This window comes from Sylvia atricapilla, chromosome 5 (assembly GCF_009819655.1).
Source record: "Sylvia atricapilla isolate bSylAtr1 chromosome 5, bSylAtr1.pri, whole genome shotgun sequence".
Lineage (NCBI taxonomy): Eukaryota > Metazoa > Chordata > Aves > Passeriformes > Sylviidae > Sylvia > Sylvia atricapilla.
The window spans coordinates 17,147,095-17,171,067 of NC_089144.1; the positions used below are offsets into that span (position 1 = coordinate 17,147,095).

Here is a 23,973-nt window from a genome sequence, read left to right on the forward strand (position 1 = left end):
ATCAGAAGGGTCAAGCCTCCTTTCTCAGCTTCTCTACTCTCTCCTTATAGGTGTTCAGGATGATCTAATCTGTAGTATTGGTTTTGGAGATTGATAAAATCTTTGCTAGCCTCTCTGTGTCCCCACTAGCCTACCCCTAGCACTCACATTGCACCTCAAATCAGGGGCTTCAGGCACCTCTGATCTTTTTCCTGCAAGTGTAACCCTAAAAAAATAGGGTGCTGGTTTTCTTTTTATTGGGAGTCAGTTTTTTTCGGTCTCAGCAAATCATGTATGAAATCCAGCAGACCCAAAACAATGGTGTTGCCTTATGTATAAACCTCTAAGAACTGTGGCAGAAGTGGTCATTTATGTGTGAGGGAAGGTTGGGTGGGAAGGGAAAGCAGGAATTTCCGGGCTCAGATCTGTCCATTGCCACAATCCAGAGACCACAGCAGTGAAAAGACAGCCTAGATGAGCGTTTCTCTGCTACATGATGCTTACAAACCCCATCTGTTGGCAGAGCTGGTCCAAAATGAACAGCCTAAATCAGGGATGGGACTTGGACAGAGTGGCTGAGGCTTTGTTATTTTTCTCCACTGAGTGATTTTACCTTCTGTGGAGCAAGTAAAAGGACTTCTTAGCCTACACAGGTGGTAAAACCCCTCTGGCGAGAGCAGATCAACTGCCTCAGCAAGGCGTAGTGTTTAATCCTGTGCTAATTAGATTGTAAAATTGCACTTGATAACCCCAGTATCTGGGAGCAGCCTGCCACAGTATCTGATTCATTTCACTGCACCAGCATGTGCTGGTTCAAGTCTTTGCTGTGCAAACAGGAGGGGTAACCCTTACTGAACTTTCTGCAAGGTAAAATTAGTGGGGGAGGGGGAAAGAGATTATGGCTTTTCTGATCCTTATTATTTTGTTCCTGCACACTGCCAATGCCAGAAACAAACAATGAAAACTTACAGTGGAAAAATAAGTCTCCCTGGAAAAAATACAAGCAGAAAATTTTAGCAAGAAACCAGCTGAAATCAAGACACTTATATTAAGTGCATATAAAAACCTTGCTTGTCTTATGAGGAATATGGTAATGTTTTCCTATATGTCATCCTAGATAGATTTCCATGTTTCTTGTGCTTGTGAGTAAAACTTAATGCACACTAAGCAGCTGAACCTATCTCAGGCAATCCCATTAGCAGTCACTCAAAACCATGATTTCAGTGAATTGCTGGAGTAAATCAGCCATGTGTCTCTAGAAAACTAACCAGGTTTGTCAGCAAGTTAGATGAGACTGGAGAAGGGAATTGAGGCTGACACAGGGCCAGAACCTCATCCTGCTTGCACTATTCTCACTCAGACATCAAGTTCTCCAGCATTACTTAGGATGCAGCTGAGATGGGTATCTGGCACCTAGTCCTGGGTGGTTCAGATGGGAATGCAGGGCTATTAAACTGGAATGCAGTTGTTCCTAGACTACAGAGACTAAAGTGTCTCTGTGTTTCTATTTTTATGTTCCTACCTGCCTATGCTTGAATTTTGTGGAAGCCCTGAATCTCCCCAAATCCATCACTTTGAGGGTCATCCTTTTTCTTCTGTCTTTTGAGGGCTAGCTTACAAACTCAGCATGCCCTGTCAAAGGCTTCCTCTTGAAAGTCGCCTGTTCTAAGGCAAATGTGGTCCCTATCTGCTAGCTGTTCATTCTTGGGTATGAAATAATTGCAAAAGTTTTGGTATACTAAAAAAAATCCAATGCTCCAGCTGAACAAGAAGAAGGGAGTATCAAGTGTGGAAAGATGGCTGCTGTCCTGCCAACCATATATTGAGGCATTCTGGAAGTTGGGCTTGCAGAATCAGTGTCATTTGTGTAGGAGCAGCTCGCAGCTTCCAGGGCAGACAGAATCCATTTCCCTCTATGTTAAACTTAGCTTCGTCTTGTGAAAAGACCAAACCATCATTTTCAGAGAAGGGTCATGAGAGGGTTTTTTGCTTAAATTTCAGAGCAACTGGAAAGAAAGCCAAGGCACTGCAGCAGCCCTATGTGAGCATTTGTCTGTCAGTGGTGTGTGTCCATTTTAACCAGCACACAGAGATGCGACTCCACTCCATCCCCAGAGACCTGTACACAAAGAGCCGCAGCATTAACCTGGAGCTGTGAGATCTGCACACCCAAATAGTAGCACTAGGCATATCTCTGTTGTTCTAGTGAGATATTCCCACTGATTTAAGAGCCCAAAGGCATTTTTTTAGTGCACACAGCTTAACAGTTAGTAAACAATTAACTCCAAGCTGAAGAGTGAATGATTAACAAAGTCAGCCAAAGGACTTCCATATGGCAGATAAAAAGACAGAGAAAATGTTTAACTTAGCACCAAAAATAAAATTACCTTAAAGGAGAGTCTGATAATGTTTAGTTGTTTTGTAAGAGATATGTCTATATAGTGTTATCTCATTTTCTTCTATAGAAAGCTAGTGGCAATGAAACCTAAAGTGAGCCTTTTTTTCAGACTCATAAACATTATCACTGCATAAATTATCTGGTTATTGAAGAGACCCCAAAGGGAATGAAGGTTTTTAGAAATAAGATAAAATGTGAGGCATCACAAAATTCAGCCATGAACATAACTTGACAAAAAATTTCCTTGTGACAGCCACCAGTTTCTGCCATTTCTTCTCAGCATTACCCTTGCCATAAGGTCCCTGCAACAGTCTTCGTATTCTCATGACAAAGAATTTAATTTTTAGTTTGGACTGTCATAATGAATTCAAAGCAAAAGTCACAGGTTGACTTACCATTTAAACATGCGAAAATAAGAGGCGAGTTGGACCCATCCTACCAAGCAATGCAGAGCACAAGTAAATTCAGTAGTTTTAAGTGTCTGATCAGAGAAAAATCAATCACCTGCTTCACGAAAGTGTGAGCAAAGTAATCAGCACATTAATTGTGTCCAGAAAGATTGCTGTCCAGTGCCACTTGGCCTTTTCCAGATAACAAAAGAGAGAGTGAACTTTCCCGATTCCAGAGGCAAAATGAGATATTTACACAGGAGGGGCAATAGCCTAATTAAGAGGTGCTTTATTGCAGAACAAATAGATTCTCTCTGCTTTAGGGCATAATGAAGCATTGTCAAGTCAGTAACTGCATTGATGGAGTGGTTAAACTTGTGCTTCCTGTGGTGAAGGAATGACAGATCAGTAACTTGAAAAAACATAAAGTAAGGATTGATGTGAAATGTACAGAAACTAGTGAGTGATGGGGAGGAGGAAGCTGACAAATTGCTCTGTGTCTTAACTGATCATAGAACACTGGGAGGGTCAAAAAGGCAAAAGAAACATGAAATTCAAATTAGTTACAGGGACCCCAATTCACTTGCATAGTTCCTTACCAACATGATACAATAGCAGCCAAGAATTCAGAAGGATTGAAGATAGCACTAAAAGTGTGACCTTCCGTCCAGGGTTTTCACTGAGTTGGGTATTTTCAAAGAGGATTTTAGGAGGGGTTATAAATCCTAATGCTCAAGGAGGGTGTTTGATTTGACACCAAGTTGGTTTCTGTTGTCAGAGGTATGGAGCATGTGTCTCACTCCTCTCAGTGGCATGCTGCTGAGCCACAGGGTATATTCAGAATGGGCTTGACTTTCTCTAGGGCATCCAGAATCAAGTGAGGTCAGAAAATGTATTTGGCTCGTGTTTCATTGAGCTCCTTGTCATTTCCTAGGACCTTTGCAAACATCTTTGTCTTGCAGACAGAGATAGAAGATTTCAAATTTACAAATGGTAAAAAATGAGCAGAGACCATTTCCAGGAAATGCTGGTTTAAAAGCTTCTGGAGTCCCAGTGGCATTGCTGTAATAAATTATTCACTGTGATTAGCAGGCTGTTAAAGGCTACCTGCTGACTCCTTCTGCTCTGCGCTTTCATTTCTCTTCCCATTGCTTCGTGCTTCTTGGGTTATGGACTTGGCTGTAAACTGAACCAGTCTTCAGGTCATGGTGGGTTCAACTCACTTTATAGTGCAGTAATTCAGTCTTGGTTAAGTATTTGGAAATGTGGATGGAGCATGGGAGGTGGGAGACATATACAAAGCAAGGTTCCTCATCACACTGTTTCTTCTCATAGACAGAGGTTGCTCACCCAGTTTCTTTCCTTAAAATGTAATACCCAGACCTGCGACCACTGAAGAGCAGAGAGTTTAAAACCTTCCCCTGCAGAAGTGCCATATTCCACCCCCATTAGACAGGAGACCATGTTCTCACCAGCACCTTTTTTGCTGCTGTTTGCCTTCAATTTTGGGTATCTACCATCCAGCACCAGGCACTTCCCCTTTCAGCACCTACTATTCCATGCCTTACCACTGTGCCAAAGAGCTGCCAAACACACTGGGAGCTGAATAAATGACATCAAAGCACACTGGGCTGGAAAGCAGAATTATGTCCCTGACACTGGGAACTACCACAGGATTTGGCTGGACATGCCACTGGGCTGGGATTCAGTGAACATTTCTTTTGGCAGCAGTATCAGCTCAAGTGGCCTTCAGCACTCTCCTCCCCCACCGCAACCCTGCCCCCACTGCTCACTTCCTCCCCTGGGCCCCTTCCTCAGCCATCCTGGTATAGTTGTGCAGTTGGGAAGGAAACTGCTCCAGAGAAGGGATCAGACTGGCTCAGCACCACCCAGCCATAAAAAGTGGTCACTCTTAATCTCAATCAGTTCCCAATCCCATTCATCATCTGACCCACAATCAGTATCCTAGAGCAAGCTGCATAAATCTCTGCAGCCAGAGAAAGGAACAGCCATTAACCTACACAGTAACTTCGTGGAGCGAGACAAGAGCTTCACAGCTCAGAAGTTGGAAGGAGTTCAAATGCATGGAATTTGTCATGGTTGAACCAGGATGAATTAATAGTTAGATATAAGGTCATCATCACCACTTTTTCCTCCTCATAAAAGCTGGTAAAAATTTGCTTCAATATGTCTCCCACACAGGGCTGATTTCAGACACCTGAGTAGATTGTCTAGGTAAATGAACTTTATAGAATCATACAATAGTCACGCTCAATTTCCATTATGTAGGTAAATAAGTAGTTTTATCAACAAGTAGTTTTATTGCATTTATCAACTACAATGCTTGCAAACATTAATACATAGTCTAAGGCACTGCTGCTTTATAAAGAAACCAGCACTCTTCTGGTGGTTTAGTGTGCTGTGGGGATACCATTAGACATATAGTTCCCAGGGTTTTCTGTAAGAATTTACACTCAGAAAGGCTAGAGCATGACGTCCCATCCCATGATCTAGCCAAGTCAAGCCCATGGCTACCGTTAAATATAGGAGTAGTCCCATCAAAATAAAACTCCCTTCTCTAAGTCCTTTGTCGTATTCAGGTCTTAAAGAGTAATTCTGTGTAAAAGCAGCAGCCAAGTCTTAAATGATTCTGCAGCACACAGCAGGAACTTCAACAAGATGCAAAGACAAATCACTCTGACAGCACAAAGTGAAACAAATTGGACCTCAGAGCCCTGGAGTTAGGGTGGAGATCTGGAGAGAGATTGAAACCTCCTTGAGCACTTATGCTTGGCTCTGAAGTGGTAGCAGGCTCCTCCACACCCCACCCTGCTCAGATGCTGTCTCTTAGCTCACCGGGCTGCTCTGAAGGCCTGGGCACTTTTATCACCAGATGAAGCCAGGCAGGGGTTGTGGCTGTGAGGCACCTTTGGCCAGTGGTCTTGGCAGGAGGCTCAGAAGGTTCACCACAGCCATCACCACGAGAGTGGTGGCACCATGGCACCATGTGCAGACACCCAGCATCACAGAAGTATTTTCAGCCACACAACCTATTGTGCATTGCCACAGCAGCATAGGATAGGAATGGTGATTTCTGTATTTTGGTTCCAAGACAGAGGCACTTTAGCCAAGCCACTGGAGAAGACATGACATCCTTAGGAGAGAGAGTAGCAGTAATGGTTTGTGGGCAGCATGGATCCTCCTACAGTGCCACAGCTGATTCATAGGCTACAGACTGGGCATCCTTTATCTAATACATGGGATATTGTGCCAGAAAGGAGAGCTCTTCAATGCAGAAAGATCCAGTCACTGTGATGTTCTTTCACAGAATAAAAGGGAGAAAGTTTAACTTAAACCAATCAGGAAAAAAGGTTCTTTGTAGACCTATTGATTTAGAAACACACAGCGTGGTGACAGCAATGCACAATCTAACAGCAGCTACCAGATATATATGTGCAGTGAAAGTGGATTTTGTTGTTTATAAAGTCAAAGTCTGATCTCCCAGTCTGTGTACAGTTACAGACACAAAGATCAAATTGCATTATTTAGACAAATAATGCTTTGTCCAAATAGCAGCTCTTCCCTCTGTGATCTGATGCTCTGCTGTCTCTCTGAGCCAATACGCCACTTTGAAATTTAAAAGGGAATTGTGTTTCCATAATGGAAATGAACGCAGAGTGCTTATTATATAGACCTAGAAGCAATTTGTGTTTAGTCAAGGCAGAAATGTTTGCTGGGGTGGTGTGGGCCCACAAGAACAGCACACAGCAAAAGGGATCTCAAATTGGACCAGAAGTTGTTTGTCCATTTGGCAAAAAAGAGGCCTGTAGCCTGAGGCAAAGAAGTAATTAGATAGTGAGCTGGGATTGCTGACAGACCACTGAAAGTCCCACTTAGCCAAGCTATTCTCTCATTCCATGAGGGAAAGGAGGACGGCAAGCCTCTGGGAAGATCATTGGTAGGGCTTTTCCCACATCAAACCACACCGTAAATATTTTTTTTTATTTTTTTTTTTATTTTTTTTTTTTTTTTTTTTTTTCCTTCTTCTTGTTTTGAGAAGTGAAAGAAAAAAAAATACCCCAAACTAATAAAAATAAAGGAATGAATGGAAGTGTGGCAGGATGGAGGACTAAGTTACAGTGCAGCAGCATCCCCATCTCATGACCCAGGGGCACCCTCAGCAGTGGATCACACTAATTCACAGGTGACAGCCCGCAGAATTCTCTTGGTATATCTGGCCCTGAAACAAGAGCTCGTTTGTTTAAGCTAAGATGGTGCTGTTCTGCCTGGACCAAGTCCTTCCTCCTTCACTCTAACTAGTTTGACAGAGGTATGATTGATGGGAGCAGGGTTGGCTTGAAGCGGAACACAAATCCATGCCCGGAAACCACGGCCCCACTGAAATCACTGGGACAAAACTGCCATTGACTTCGCTGGAGCTGTGATTTCCATAGGGTTTAAGGCCAAAAAGGGACTGCTCACAACCTCCACCCTGACCTCCTGCATAACTCAGCTCCTAGAATTTAGCTTGCTGGTTTGTTCAGTGGAGGAAATTACATTTCCAAGGAGGAATTTTTTTTGGTTATGTTTGTTTTGTCTTTAAACTGCAGGACGAAAGACTTGGGAGTTTGTAGCTTCACTCATGCAAGCTGTGTGAAAATGCTGTCATTGTTTTAGTTCCATTGTTTAATACCAGTTTTACTATTGGGATGTCATGCAGTGCTGGCTCTCGCCCATAGTGTAGGCGAGGGAAGGGGTTGCATTGGGGCTGTTAGAAATGTTCCACATTATTTCTCTGCCTTTCCTATAAGCCATTCAGAGCATCCAGTCTGGGTGGCAGTCCATGCATTTGGAGGGATGATTGTTCCTTCTGCACAGTGTGACTTAACAAGGCATTAATCATCTAGGAAGCGGCAAGACTTGAAGGACTGGCAGATGCCATATAGGTCAGCAATTCCAACAGCAATTATAGTTGGTCATTTATTAAAACTTTAGAATCAAAGAAAAATATGGGTCAGAAAGGCCTCTGGAGGTCTCTAGCCCAACCTCCTGCTAGAAGTTGGGCCACCTTCAGAGTTTCATCTGGTTACTCATGGCCCTAAGTGTTTGACCACCTGCATTGATTGTTTTGGGACTTGGGGTTTTAATTTATATATCTTCTAATAATTTCCCTTGCCACCTGCAGCCTGTGTCTATTGTCTTTTGTACTTTCACTGGGCACCTCTAAGCAAAGTCTGTCTCCATCTTCTTTGCAAATTCCCTTTGGGTCATAAAACAGAACTAACAGCAGGTAGATCCTCTACAGATTACTGCAGATGGTTTGATTCTAAAAAGCCACCAAACATGCTATCTGGAACCCTTGAAAGTGTGTGCATTCAGCCCTTGCCTCATCTCAGGTGATTCAGCACACAGAAAAAAGAAAATTAGAGTCCTGGGCATTTATATTTGGTTCTTAAGAGACCAAATGCAAAATGATTCACACTGTGTCCCCACAGTGTGCCCAGCCATAGTGCACGTTCCCCAGTTCAGTGCCGAGTCTGGCTTTTCTGGGCACAGCAGACAGAAAACAGTATCAAGGACCCCATACCCCAGCCTCAGGATTTGGAATTATTCCAAAAAGTACCATTTGGGCATGTTTCTCTAGGTACCATAGTCCAGACAGCACTGTGCACCAACCTCCAGTGCTGGCCTTCAGCAACCCTCTCTGTCCTGTGCCTGAGCTGAAGGGCAACAACAGGAGCAAGCAACAGCCTCATTACTGCCAGGGGTTCCCAAATAAATGGCACAGTACTTCCACTAAATACTCAGGCAAGGTTCCCTGAGCACAAACGGACAGAGCACCGTCCAGTGCATAGCACTACTTCAGGTCCCACACCTCTCCAAAAATCCAGGTCACCTAGGCCTTGAGTTACCAAGCCAGCAGCAACCCCTGATACTTCATTCACAAAAGACATCTTTATCAGGAACCTCCAGCATTTTTCAAATACTCTGACGCTGACCCTACCTCCTGGCATGTGCAAACTCCACAGTACCAGCCTCATGTTCAATAAAAATGGTAAAAAATCCTTCAGACTGAAATGGCTGAAATGGATGCAGATCCCTGGGCCTCCTCTCCTCCAGGCTCAGCTTAATTAAGGACTAGCCAGCAAACCACAAGTGTGCTCACAAAAGAAGTTTGCGTCTGAAGGGTTTTGACTGCAGCTCTTTGTAACTAGTCACAAACATCTGGTGCCTGGCAAGCTTGCCAGCCTCTTGGAAGGGGTTTCCAGTGAGAAAATTCCTGTAGCTTGCACCTGAATTCTCCGCAGCAGAGTACCATGCAGCACTCGATCTCTCTCCTGGCCCCTCTTCTAAGCTGCCAGCTTTGTACAAGCCATTTCTGGCACTGGTTTCCCCATCATGGCCTCCCCACCCACCCCAACACATATTAAACAGTGCACATGGCCTGATGGGGAACAGTTATTCCTTTGAATGTTCACAAGTTGATAAGCAGTTTTTCAAATTCAAGTGATAGTGTCACTTCCAGTTTTTCTGGCATGATGAAACAGAGATCATGGTGGGGACAGGCCCCTTGGAAGAGGAGAAAATAAGTGTAATTCTTTTCACCTCTTTTACTAGCCCTTTTCACATGCATGTGTGAGTGTGCAGCTATGCTCAAACACCAGTCTCACGGATACTTCCTTAAGTATCTGTTGAAGATTAACTCATCGCATGTGCAGCCTGTAATGATGGCCACTACCAAAAATTGTTCCCATCTGAAAGCTGCCCAGTGCTGCATGATCCAAAACAAGCTGCTGACCTCAGAAGAGAGCCCAGCGGGCAAACCACCACATCAGAGACTTGGCCCTCGGCAGCACTGCTAATTGTCCCCTTGTCTGTGGGCACTGAGTGAAGGCGGCTACTCAAGGGCAGGGGAACTGTGCTCTAAGCTTGTGTTACTGATTGGCTTTCTCCTAAGCCCCATTTCCAGTGTGTTTGGGGAGATGCTGTCCTAGTCCCTGCTGAGGTACTCTTTGTCAAAGGGTCACTGCACCTCTGATATAATCCCAGTAAAAACAATACAAATTATCCCACCCATATGTACAGGCATTGGATTCGATGCAGGAAATCATAAGCCAAAGACAATCATAAGCCAAAGACAATCATAAGCCAAAGACAATCATAAGCCAAATAACCCAAACCAGACCCAACCTCGGTGCAGGGAGGGGCAAACTTGCCATGAACATGGATGCTTTGACTCAAACCAGCCCTAAACCGCATGCATCTGTTGTCACTGCATTTCCACAAGATCCTGTTGAAATTACAACCAGCTCCCTGCTGGGGCTCTATTCCCTAGTGAAGGTTACAAGCACACCAGCATGGTAAAAGGATCTTGACGGGGAAAAATTATGCTTCCATTTAGGAAGGCCCACTAATGGCACCTTGTGCATCTGTCACTGCATTAACAACATCAATTTGAAACCGTACGTAAGGTGGGCAACTGGTGAAGGAAACAGTTTGCTTACATTAGGAGGTCTGGCCGAAGGGGGACCTTCAGCTTTGTTTCTCAGGAAGGATTGTGATCAGCTAACAGGAAAGTGGATACTTTCTTGTGGGTATTCACATTTTTGCAGATTGGATTCCTTTTGTATAGGAAGGGGAAGACCTCTCAGATCTATATGGGAAAAAGGAAAAACACTGTAGAATAATACTTGGGGAGCCAGTGGAGCACAATTACAGCAATGGTAAAACACATGTGTACGTTTGGGAGAGCAGAGATATAGAATAAAAGACACAAACTTAGGTTGTGGGGTCACTTTCACCCCACCTTCCCAAGAGTCTGGATTTGCCTCCTTCTGCCAAGGAAAACAACAAAGCTAAATATAAAAACGCAGCAATCTGGGGAGCTGCTCCAGTGCCCAAAACGTAAGTGTCTAATGCTGTTTTAGGCACTGCTGGTGATCCAAGACATCTGCGTGGGGCTGGCAGATACAGCACCGGACCTATGTCAGGCTTCCTCCCACCCGGGGCAGCAGCCAGGGGCCAGGCAGGGAACCCTGGGGCATGGAAAAGGGCACGCCATGCCTACATTTGGGCATCTGAGCAGCTTCCCCAGAGCCCTGTGTGTTTGGACAGTTGGAGTTAATCATTGAAGAGAAACGAGAAACAGAGCTTCCCTTAGCAAACAGCACTGTGAGATTTGTTAGCAGAGAGGGTAAAACAGAAAAGGATCCGAGCACAGGGGACAGTCCGGCTGTCAGAGTGGGAGGATGGGCAAGAGAGCATCCAAATAGAGCAGCTGCCAGCAGCTCAGAAAAGTTTCAAATTCCTTCTGCGCCACGCCGAAGTTTAGTCATAAATGACAACGGGGGACCTGGGGACAGAGGGATATTTTCTGAAGGGTGTGATCTGCTGGCTTTTTAGACTCTTATATGTTCCACATGTCTGAGCGCCTCCCAAACACGTCCTCCGCACATGCCGTGCAGCACAGCCGCATTATCCTCCCCGCCTTGTGGATGGGCATCTGGAAGCACAGAGGGATGTTTTCAGCTTGACCCCAGTTGTTGTCTGTGGGAGTTTAGGCCCCAAACTTCCTTTTCATGCCTTTGAAGCCAGGCACTTAAAGAGCAGTCAGACTTCAGCTCCTGGCTTAACCCTTTCACCCTATGTCCGTCCTCCCTCAGTGGGTAAAATAGTGGATATTTTTGTGCTTCATATGATGTTTACAAGTTTTATGCAGCAATTAATATTTCCAGTGGAGAAATTAAATAATCCCCTAAGAACAGTCAGTCTTTCAGACTTCTCATCTCTCCTGGCTCCCTTCTTCCCCTACCCACTGACAATGTGGACAGTTCCAGAATATGGGCAGCTCAGTGCTCTTCTTAACTCCTACCCTTCCTTCCAAGAAGCACTGTGTTACAGAAAGAAAAAGAAAAAAGAAAAAGAAAAAGAAAAAGAAAAAGAAAAAGAAAAAGAAAAAGAAAAAGAAAAAAAGAAAAAGAAAAAGAAAAAGAAAAAGAAAAAGAAAAAGAAAAAGAAAAAAGAAAAAGAAAAGAAAAAGAAAAAGAAAAAGAAAAAGAAAAAGAAAAAGAAAAAGAAGGGGGGGGGGGGGGGGAGGGGGAAAAACAAAACAACCTTGTTTGTTTGGAGACTTTAACAAATATGTTTAATTTTGCTCCCCTTGAAATACCAGCAAGGAGAAAATTTTGGGTCCTCTCTGTGGTTTGTTTTATTCTCTAGATTTCAGCTCCACCAGCAGCTGTATCAGTGAAAATCAAATTACGCCTCCTGTTTACTTATCTCCAGAGCGCTGACACTGGCAGCCGAGGCTTATCTTGGTGTGTCAGGAGCCAGCGCCTTCCTCGGGGACAGGACAGGAACTCCACAGAAGCTACTTGGGGTGGGAGAAGGAGTGTATATCAGGGAAAGCTCTGCTGCCTCTGCTCCGCAGCAGCCGGGTACATTGCCCAGCTCTGCTGCTTGCTAGGGGCAGTGCAGGGAAGCCGAAGTGCGAGATGCCACGGGGGGGTGGAGGCTGCCTCTTCCCTGTGGATTTAGCAGCCTGGAAGCCAGGGTTTGGATTTTGGCTTGCACATTTGCAAGGAGGAGGCAGTGGTGGACGTGCCCGCAGCGGTGACGGTGTGACAGTTCGCGGAGCTGGCACTATTTCGCGCTGCTCCTGAGGTCGGTCCGCCCTCCTGCCTGGGAGATGGGCATTATTTCACGGAAGAACTGTGGGCACAGGGGCCGTGTAAGCGCATCCCACTGCCCAAGAGCACGCAGAGCCCTCCAGGGCTGGCCCGGACTGACTCAGGGGCGAAGGCACGCCGCATTTCACCCCCATGAAAAGCTTCGTGCCTCAGTTTCCCCCTTGGTGGTAGTGTTGGCTTTGATCCAATGCTGCTCTGAGATGTCCCGGCAGGACAGCCTGTAAAACAGAGGCTGAGATACGACCTGCTTATTGCCGTGTTTTGTACCGCTGGGAGCGCCTGGAGCCTTGGGCATCGCCACCACGAGTCTGATAGCGCCTGGGACAGATAAACTGTCTCCACTCGGCTCATTGCTCGTGCCAGGCTTACGTGGATCGCGAGTTACAAGCAGAGCTGGGTATTAGCATTTGGGTGGAGCGGGGGTCTCATCTCCTTCATCCCGGGGAGAGTCTGCTGTGCCAGAAGCCGATGCACCACCCCAGGTGCCAGCCCTCCAAGGAAAATGTAATCGAATCCCGGTTTGCCCAGACTTTGCGTTTTCAATACATTTGGCCCCGCAAAGTGAAACCGGCGCCCTTCCCCGCCTGCCCCCAGCACCGAGCCGGCCGCGGGCAGCGGGGACCGGGCGGGAGAGAGGGAGGGAAGGAGGGCCGGAGGCCGCCGCCCGCCCCCGGGGCTGCCCCGCGGGAGCGGGCGGGGGGCGCGGGCGGGACGCGGGGCCGGGGCGGAGCGCAGCGCAGCGGGGCATTCCCGCCGCAGCGCCGGGAGGAAGCGGCGCGCAGGGCTGGGCGAGGGAGCGCGCGGAGGCTCCTCATCCCCTTCTTCTCCCTGCAGATCTTCCAATGGAGGCAGCTGGAGAACCTCTATTTCCGCGAGAAGAAGTTCTCGGTGGAGGTGCACGATCCGCGCAGGTGAGCCACGAGACGGGCCGGGCTGAGCCAGGCGATGCGGTGCCGAGCCGGGCTGAGCCGGGTCCTGCCGAGACCGCGCTGTCCCCGCTGCTCTGCGGGGCTCGCTGCGCTTGGTAGCTGGGGAACACATAAGAGAGAGGCAGCGGGTACCAAGTCGGGGGCTGCTGCTTCCTTTCAGCGGGGCATTTCGGGTTCTGGTGTGCGTTTTTGAGGATGTGTTTCCCCTCGGCTCCTAGCGGTATTTCCCCCCCCCCCCCCTCCCCTTCCCTCTGTTCTCGCACCTTGTGACCCCCGGGACTGTGCCGCTCCGGTGCCTCAGCTGCAGTGCTGGCAGCCATCGTGTGTGAAAGGGGGGCTTGCCTTCTCCCCGTGTTTCACTCAGAGTCCGGAGATGAGCGCCAGTTTTTGTACTCACATGCTTCTTTGTAAATAAATATTCAGTAGTGCAACTGAAAGGAATGGCACAGAACCAGAGGTTTACCGCCGGCAGCCTGGATGAAAGCCCATCAGTCTTTTTGGCACAGGAGCCTTTTTTTCTTACTTTGGAATCCTAATGTGAGAGTTCAAGGGACTGTGCTGCATCCCATCAGTACGTTCAGCACCCTTGGTGTGTTTGAGTTACTGGATGATTACTGCACACAGTGAGTGTATGGCTCTGGAAGTTGTTCTGACTAAAAGCAATGTCTCATTTGCACTGTAAGTATGATACCACTAATGGAAACCATCTCTCTGCCCAGACTGATTTGATGTATTGCTGGTAGTAGTGTGTTGCACTGATCACTCAGCTGTGATCCAGTTTCACCTGTTTCCCGTGGCGATCTGTGTACTAATATATGTACTTTTATTAGGGGAATTTTGCATGCAGTTTCTATCCTTATTTACCCCGATATGAGCACAGTCACACCAGTACAACGGTGCCTGTCTGCATAGGTGCATTTGCTAAAACTAACACCAAGTAAAGCAGCTAATGTCATTGTGCAGCAGGTCAGCAGAACCTCAAAGCATCTGCTCAATATTAAGCGTGTTAACAGTTGCATGAAATTCCCAAAGTCGAGGATACATTGGGAGATCTTCCAGCAGCAGGAGCTGGGGGCAGTGCACTCCTTCCCCCACCGAGGCTCCGGCAGCCCGAGAGGCGTCAGAAACGCGTGCTGAGAGCAACCAGCAGCCAGGAGCCCCTAAATGCCCTAAGTTCTGGCTGTTTCCTGGAAGGAGCAGTTGCAAGAAAAAGAAAGGAAATAGCTCTGGGACATTAAAATCATGATGACATTTGCAACTCAATGTCGTGCATGAAATGTGACCACACAGAGCAGCCTCTTCTCTCTCATTTGTATTTAGATTATAGGAATTAGTGACACAGAAGAGCTTCCGTTCTTTACTCCATTGCTTTGTTTCTCTGACTCAACAGCAGGAGGACAAAGCCTTGTCCGGGGTTGTCAGCCTGGTGCTTTCTTGCTACAATGGAATTAGTTTGGTTGGATTTTGTATCATTTTGATTGGTTTTGGTGTCCAGAGTGGCACCATCCAGGTGGAGCTGGTACTCAGGCTGTAATGCAGCACAGCACGTTGCAGTGGCGTGGTGGGAAGACAGCTTGGGTTGTAGTCTCCCAGCCAAGTGGGATGGACTCCTGCGAGGAGTTGTTCAGCGTGTGGAGGCGGAGGAGTAGCCAACACAGTGCTCTCTCCACATTCCTCTCCTCACAGCCAAACCAGAGCCTGAGTCAGCGAAGCCACAGTCAGGAGAGCAAACGCAGTTCCATGGTTGTGGCCAGGGCTGGGCAGCACAATGTATGTTTTTAAGCCCTACCTCTGCCTGTGGCTTCCTGTTCCAAACAAGCCATTTAGCTTTCTTTCATTGCAGTTACTTATCCCATAAAGGAGGAAAATGATATATTTTAGGGGCTATTAACAGGGTTAATTCCATAGCATATGTAGCATGCATGGAGAGAGGTCCTGGAAAAAACATCCATGGGCATTATCTCTCAGGTCTTCAAAAACAGCTGTGAAAAGCAAGTCCACAGCTCTGATCAGCAGTCTGCAGACGTTCTAATGGAGTCTACTGTTTTGATGGGAAACATGTACAGATTCTAAAAAGGAAAATAATTAGAAATCACTGCTTTTGCAGTGAGAAGATGAATGATTTGCAGAGTATGTTTCTAAGAACTCAGGAGTAACTATGTTTGAAATTAATAGGATGTCACCAGAATTAAGGCTTCAGCCCATGTTTGAGTGCCTTAATTTCCTTAGAGCTTTATGTGCCAGTGTGCTGCAGTGGTTTGTGTCCTTAGATGAATATAAAGCATCCAGAGCTGGTTCCACTCCCCAGTCTCATCTTCAAGAACACCTCCAAGCACAGCCTTCATTCCCTGTCCAGTGACAGGAATGAGGCAGCCCAGCACCATCAGCTGCTGTCCTGTTGCATCCATGGAGATTTTTCTCATAAGAACAATAATAGGCCTTCTTTTCTCATAATAACTCATAATAGGACAAGGTCTCTAGTACCATTCACGAGGAAAGGACTCAGCACAGGGTAACACTGAAACATGAGATCCCAGTTGTCTCAGGCTTTGTTTGCATTGGCCACAGCTGTTTTCTCAGAAATTTCACTCTGATTTGTAGCTCCCTAATTTGACTTTAACACATTTTGAAGCACTGAAAAAGCCCTGATGCAATGGCTGTCAGCCCTCTCCCAGACTGAACATTGCCAGCAGTTCTCATTTTGCTGCAAAGTTTTGGTTTTCTTTCTTTTTTGGCTCTATTACAACTTTCTTCAACTGTTCACTGCTCCATGTTCACCTCCAACTTTGGACAAGGCAGTGGTCCACAAGCACCAGAAGAGAGCTGGCCAGTGCAAATACAGGTGCAGGAGGAGAACCTTAAAAGGCTTAAATTTTTAGTAAAAGAGTTGATTCCCCCTTCCATGGCACAGTAGAGCTCCTGGGCTGTCCTGCAGTGTCACCTCCACACCTGCATGATGCAGAGTGCCTGCTCACTGTGAACTCTGGCAGCCCCTCTGTAGCACATCTGTTCCCCGGGCTGTTTCTTGCACTGGTCCCTCTTCACCATCCATGTCACTAAAAGTGTCACATTTCTGAGCAAGCCTCTGTACCCACATCACATAATTTCATAATCTTGTTCTACCATAAGACCCATCTTAACAGACTGAAGAGGAGGCCCTCATTTATCTGGGGCTCTGTAGGTCAGTGGTGTGGTTTACTGCAGCCAGAGCTCCATCCCTGCAGTGGGAGGAGTTCCACAGACCAGGATGCTGAGAGCCTGGATGTGCACTGTGCTGGCATCAGGGGCTCTGCTGGTGGGGTTGCTTTTGAGGGATGGGGAGGAATAATCAAGCAGGTTTGTACAGCTGTGAAAGCATGAGGAAACCTAACCTGTGGGTTTTTGCTAATGACTGAGAACAATTGGGAGTCCCAGAGAGGAAATATTTAGCTCTTATTTTTCCTGTTTTTAAATTCACTCAGCTGATCACTGAGTCCCATTCTTCTCTCCAGGGCACTAGGCAGCTCCCTCTGAGCCTCACAACTCCCTGCCCCCATATAATGCAGCAAATCCTGCTACATCTGTTTATTAGTGGGGGAAATCAAGGTTCCTGAAGAGTTTCTCTCACACTCCCTAAAGTAACCATTGATCCTGTGCCTTTTTAGTTGGTATCTGGGTCCTAATATTTGGGAACCACTGTCTAAAGCCAGAGGCAGTGGAGGGTGTGAGGACTTGGCCTCAGATGTCTCTGCATATGATGAGACATGCAGGCTTTGGCCTTGGTGGCTCCCCTGGATGTGCAGCAAGTGAGCATCAGCCGAATCCAGGGATACAGTCTGGCTACAGAGCCAGACAAACTGGATGATCCCTACTGTTAGTCCTCTGGAGCTTGCTGTCTTGAGGAGATATTTTAAGTAAATACTCTCCTGGCTTGATTAGATATTTATTACTCGTTTCTAAGCATTTTTTTCCCATTAACACAAGAGTGTACACAGTAAAGACAGCAGCTTTTACTGTGAGGTCTGTGGCAGGTTCTGCCACAGAAGGCAATCTGGTGAAACCTTTGTGTAACCTCAGTTCATTCTTTTCTCCTCTCCAGGGCATCTGTGACCAGGAGGACTTTTGGGCATAGTGGCATTGCTGTGCATACGTGGTACGCCTGTCCAGCATTAATAAAGTCTATCTGGGCTATGGCCATTAGTCAACATCAGTTCTACCTGGACAGGAAGCAAAGCAAGGTAAGCATGGGAAGTTCCACTTGTGGTGGGTGAGTCCTTCTCACTCCCCACAGTCCCAGCCACATCAAGTCCAGACAGTGGCTTCTTTCCTGCTCTCCTTTTCCACTTGAGATCAAAAAAAAGGTGAATCAACTGAAGATTCTGAAGTACTGACCAGATTGAGAAAATCTGTATTGAATGCATGCCTATGGGAGTAAAGATTCAGGAAAAGGTTGTATTGAACTGTGGCCAAATTGAAGGAGCCATTGTTAGCAAGCAGATAAGGTCAACATCCCTGTCTGGATGGTTTCCACGTCTTTCACGTCTGTCATAAAGTTCAGGCAGCTTCCAGTAACTGATTTCAAAGTAGCTTAACAACCTACAACTCTGGATTCTTCTTGCTGTCCCTTGATTTTTACTAACGTATTTTCCTAGAAAGAAGGAGTAGGGGTATTATTTTAGATGGGGGGCAGGAGGCTTGACAGCCTGGCTGTACAAGGAGCTATTGCAAACTGCTGCTGCACAAAGGGCCACGCAATACACAAAAGAAACCACCTTGAAATCAGAGGAGTGTGTGTTCTCCCTCTTAATTCCTTTCATCAGTAATTTTAGGCATACCCAGAGCAGCAGGAGATCGCTGTGATCACTTTGATACACAGAAAAGACTTCTCATGCAGACTTCCCTCTCCATATGAGCACACTGGTGTAAAGCTTCACAGAGAAGACAGAGTCTGTGTTTAGTGGGTACCTGCATTGGTCCTCATCTCTGGTGAAATGAGCGAATGTGCATGTGATGATCCTCCAAATGCCTGCAACAATCTTAAGATCTTGCTATTGTTGAAAGCACTGCATGCATTTTCAGGCTGGGGCTGCTTCCTTCCTTGCTCAGGCCCTGGCCCTGTCAAGTCTTTTTATAAGCCCATTAGACTGCTTTTCTTTTTCCTGCTTTTCTTTAGTGCATTATTTTTTCTGCCAGTTAAATCGAGTTTGCTTTCTGGAATGTGGAGGGCCATGAGTGTGCTGTTAGTCCCACTTGTTCTAAGCCCTTCTGACACTGCTTTCCCCCATAAACCCTGTGACTTTATTGTAGTGTGGGTAGGACTTTTGGATGCCTTGGCCATGGTTGCTCTCACTTTGGCCATGTCTCATCTAATGCAAAAATCCAGGTTACACCTTAGTTGCTATAAGCTGTGTTGAATTTAGGGATGTAGCCAACTTCCCAACCCTGCCTAAGTGCCAGCTGTAAATATGGACAAAATTACATATTCACTGATACTGAGGGAAGCTTTCCTGTCCCCCTTCTCTGCTCAGGGCCATCAGAGAGGGCACTGCTTAGTCCTCTCTGTCAACTCAGAGATAAATTTCAAGCAAATAGAAGTTTATTTTTCTTCACTTTTAGCCAGATGGATTTGCTGATCTAGCTGCAAGGTATTTAGGTCACAAGCAGTCAACAAACAAAAGGAGATTCCCTCCTCCTCCTATTTCTTTGGTAAGAAACTGGGTCTCTGAAACACCCAGGACGTCCCTTCAGTGACTTCTTTTGTTGTTGGCAGATTGTGTTTCAATTTTATCTCCCCTCTCTCACACTCCTACAGGCAGCACCACCCACCAGCCCTCATTTGTCAACCTGTCACGTCTGTGACCATGTCAGTGTGCCTTGTCACAATAATCCCAGTGGTCATGCTGAGACTTTGAAGTTAAAGCATACAAATATTTTCATCCTTTTCTCTTAAGGGAACCAATATTTTCATCTGTTGTCCTCATCTTTGACATGACAGTGTCAATATTGATAGATCCATCAATTTTAATTGATCTGTTCAGTTCATCCTGCTGGTCACTTCAGGGACACAGCTCATATGAGCTTTGCTTAGGAAAACTAGTGAATCATATCCCAGAATGGGGTGATGTGAAATGACTTTGGTTCGGCTCTCAGGGGCCTAGGCAAACATTTATTGAGTTTCAGATCACATGGGTTTGCAGCCCCTTAAATTTCAGGCCCCACTTCAATTGAATCCTCAACTTCAAAGCAAAACTTAGATATTCCTTCCTTTCATGTCCAAACTTGGCATTTCATATCATTTTGACAAAAGAAAGAAAAATAAAAATAAACTTAGAGGAAAAAGCCTGCTGGAGCTCACTGCACAGCTGAGCCTTTGCTACAGTTATGTAGATTAGATGGCTGGAGATGTGACATAGTGATAAAGAAAGCCTGAACTCTGTGCTCCTCACATAACTGGGCACCAGTTGGATCTGGACCAACAGCTCCACTGGAAAGAAAACCCTTCACTCGATTTTAAAAAGAAATAAAATCCGCTTTGCCTGGATTCTGACCCTTTTGCAAGTGAGGTCCCAGCTGTTTCTGCAGCCTCACTCCATGCTGAACTCCTGCCAGCTCGCCGGGTTCCCAGCGTCTTGCTCCCTGCTGATCTGTGTCTCTCTCCCTGCAATCGAAGCATAACGTGGAGACTGAAAAGATCCCCAGTTTCCCAAGTGAGCTTGTCAGCATGCAGAACTCCTGTCAGCTTCCTTTTTTTTGGGAGACAGATGCAGCAGGACTCGAAGGCATGTCTTTGCTCTGTTGACTGCACTGAGTCAATCAAACACTTGGCCTAGAAACCTTGAGAAGTCCCATTCTGTGGGAATTTTCAGCACCATGTTCCTCCAAGTGCAAGGCTTTTTGGCTGAATGAACTGGTAGAAAATAGGCCAAGGGTTTCAAAAAATCACCTCCAGCAAAGCCCCATCACTGCGAGAGGGATAAATTCATCCCTGGTGTCCATCTTCTTCCTCATTTCACTTAGGGATTTTTCTTCACCCTCTGACCCTGTCAGAACAGCACTGGGGATCAGTTTGGCCCCATGCTTTGAAATGACTCATGAATGAGCCAGTCTTCCTCCTTGTAAATGAGACTTGGCAGGTCTGTGCTAAGTGCTGTAAAATTTCTGAGCCTGGAGGGACTGTGGGGCTCGGGGGAGCACTAATGGGGTGTAACCCAGCTTTGCAGCTCTGTGCTGCAGCACACAGCCTGCACGGGCTGCTGCTCAGTGGCCTGTGTGAAATGAGCTGTTGCTCTGATTCCTGCTGCTGCTGAGAGCCTGTCCAATGCATGAGACCACCCGACGCTGACTGGCATTGCTGTAGGCAGCAGAGGCAGCAGGGACTGAGCAGCAAGGGAAATTAACCCCATTCCTTTCAGGAGATGTTTTATCTGTGCTGTTCAGTGCAGGGCACCATTACCACAACTGTGATAGGATCTAAAATCTCCTCCTATGGTTTCTGCAGGTTTGAATTGTACCCTCTGCAGAGGAAGTTCACTCTGCCCTGCTAATACTGTCTGCTGGTTTGTTTTTCCTCTCCTGGCTCCAGGGATGCCAGGCTTTGGTCTTATATCACCTTTTTGTTTGCCCTATATGGGGTACACTTCCAGCCACTGCTGGTTTGTCCAGGATCACAACAGCACCCAGCAGTCACATTGCCTTCACTCAGCACTTTGCTTGGTGCCCAGTCAGACAGGTAGGGCCAGAGTGTGCCCTCATTTGCATTCTGAAAATGAGTGGAAATAAACTACAGGGCTGCTTGCTGTAACTGTCCTAAAAAACAGGAAAACCACTGCTTCATGGAGCAGGAGGGATGGATCTGTCCATGCAGACTTGGGGTTTGTGCCTTTCTGAGGCATCCACTGCCAGGTCTCAGTGTGTTGGGTCAGGCAGACACTGGGTTTGATCAATGTAGCTGTTCCTGGGGTTATACAAAGTACACATAACCTTGCATATACATAGGGCTATGCAGTATATATACACCTGGAGGGGATTTATCAGCAGGACAAAGGCAGTTGGAAGGCTTGCAACCTCCAGAGGGCTGGCATTGCAGCAAGACAGCAGTTCATGCTTAAACTCCTTATCAAGACTTCAGTAGAAGGAAATCTCATTAGATAAAAGCAGTGATTTTCCTCTTCATGTGGCATTAACCTTCCCGAACTATTTGAAGAAGATGTTTCACAGGCCTCATTTCTGACCAGAAACATCTGATCCAAGAAGCTAAAGAGTGCTGTCCTTCTCCTGGGGCTGATCTTAGGGAGGAACTGCTGGAAATGAGAAGTGTCTAACTGGTTGCAACATTAGTTGAAGAGGTACTGGTTGAGTGATCTGCTCTGATACCTTGTCAGGTAGTTCAGCCTCTGCACTCCCAAGGACTGTACTGTTCACTCTTGCAAATAAGTGAGAATACACACCCTGGTATTTGGGTTGTTGTGGAAATAAGCTTGTGAGGCGTTTGGGTACCTCAGAATGGTAATGATGGAGCCTATGAAACCCAAGGATATTAAATTATGATAATACTTCTGAGGGTGTTTTCAATGTAAGGCCTTCCCAGTGCTGTCTTCATTTCCAGTCTTAAATTCATCCTAAAAATACAGTGTACTACAGGGAGACATTTTCCTTCCCCTATTATTTCACTGATATGCAAACAGAGGCAGGGATCACTAAGAATGTAACTTTTAGTGTCTTACCCAAAGCCCCACAGCACATCAGTAACAGAACTAAGAAGCTCAGTGATGAGCATTTAGCCATCAATTCAGCCTAGTTCTTTTGGAATGGTTTTTTTCTTCCTGAAGATGTGAAGTAACACTGAAAATCCCATTGTGACAAGCATTCCTTGTTGTCCTGTTTCATGTTATTTCCAGTGGGAACAGATCACACCCTGGTATGTGGACATCAATCAGCTTTGATTTGTTAGCACAGTAATGATGTGCCCATCCCCTGAGCTCTATGGCCAGGGCTCAGTCTCTTCTGGCCTTGAGAAGGTGCAGAAGTGAATGCTCAAGTGATCTTGAACTGGGCTTCACCCCTTTTGGATAAAACTCTTCTTGCAGTTAGAAAGTCTTGGCAAAATGTGCCAACTTTCTGTGTTCTGGGAAATAAAAGTTGCAGGTCAGTGGCCCTGCAAGGACAGATTAATTGAAGCTCAGAAGCACAGGGCTTGTAAGATTTGACCAGTGGGCTGAGATGATTGTTGGGGGTCCATTCCAGCTGAAACATTCTATTCTATTCTATTCTATTCTATTCTATTCTATTCTATTCTATTCTATTCTATTCTATTCTATTCTATTCTATTCTATTCTCTAGGTCTACATACTATGCATTATTTACTTTCTCGTAATTACAAATTGCAACAATCTTGTTGACATTTGGTGGGGAACAATGGCCATGCCTTAATGTGGCCAGCCACTGAGCTGGGCTGGCTGTGTCCTACTAGGGTAATGTTAATGCTTTGAAGAGGTCCCCCACAGTAGGGGTACTGCATAGGGACAATAACCTGAATGTGTTTTCCTGTCAGTATTTTCTTCCAGCTTCTCATGACAGTCCATTTAAGGCATATCCTCACTGTGTCTTGTTCCAAAGCTTATTGCTGATTTGTGAAGACTCTTTCTGGCTTCCTTTAGGTGCTAGAGATGGTCTTTAGCCTTTGAGCTTTTCAGCAGGTTATTATGATGGCATTTCTGAAGTTTTCTTATTGTATGTGGTAAAACAGTGACTCCATACATCCTTTGTTTAAGAGAGAAAAATGTGCATGGCAAAGCAGAGAAAAACCCAAACAACAGGAAGTAATGCCAGAATTGTACCCACTTAAGAATGCATAAAGTACAGCAGTGAATACTGTGCCAGGTTGCTTCTATTCTTGTAAAATAATCCAAGTTTGCTGTGGAGGCCTGTTTCCTGCCACAGCAAAAGGTCTTTTTCCTTCTCTGAGCTTTCAAGAGGCGTTACATCATTACTAACTGCTGTGTCCACCTCCAGTCCAAGATTCATGCTGCAAGAAGCCTGAGTGAGATTGCGATTGACCTGACTGAAACTGGAACCCTCAAGACCTCAAAGCTGGCCAACATGGGGAGTAAAGGCAAAATTATCAGCGGAAGCAGCGGGAGTCTTCTGTCATCAGGTAGGTCCTTTGTCCTGTAACTGGAGGGAGTACGGTGAGAAGGGCCATGGCCATGGTATAATGGGGAGCAGCCAGAAGCTGCACTGCAGAAATGAAAGTCATTTCCCTTTAGCCTTTCTGTCTGTCCAGGTGGCAGTCCATCTCTCAGCACATTACTCCACAAACAGCACAGCCTCCCCCTCTCTCTTTACCACCACTCGTTTCCTCCTTGACTCCAGGATGTCATCTCCAACCTCTCAATTTCCAGCCTAAACCTGGTCGCTCTTCACAATTTCTACCCTAAACACCCCTTGGTATTCCAGCTTATCCTCAGGTAGATGGGTTTGTGAAGGAGTGCCCACCCAGAAGTGGGGAAGCAGTCACCCAGTGCAGCTCACAGGGGAAGCTGAGGGTGGGAACTGGTGATGTTCCTCAGCATTGTTGAGACAGGGTGTCTTCTTCACCGAGTGCACATCTG

The 23,973-nt window shown here is 46.2% G+C and overlaps 1 protein-coding gene across 3 annotated transcripts in view; it reads left to right on the forward strand.

The window, feature by feature from the left end:
• The window catches only part of FRMD4A (FERM domain containing 4A), a 210,677-nt gene that overhangs the window by 158,225 nt on the left and 28,479 nt on the right, over positions 1-23,973 (forward strand). For all 3 annotated transcript variants that reach the window (XM_066318802.1, XM_066318801.1, XM_066318804.1), the window contains exons 12-14: positions 13,290-13,366; positions 17,463-17,601; positions 23,375-23,516. In XM_066318802.1, the coding sequence (XP_066174899.1) occupies positions 13,290-13,366; positions 17,463-17,601; positions 23,375-23,516 (358 nt within the window). The remainder of the gene's footprint in view (positions 1-13,289; positions 13,367-17,462; positions 17,602-23,374; positions 23,517-23,973) is intronic.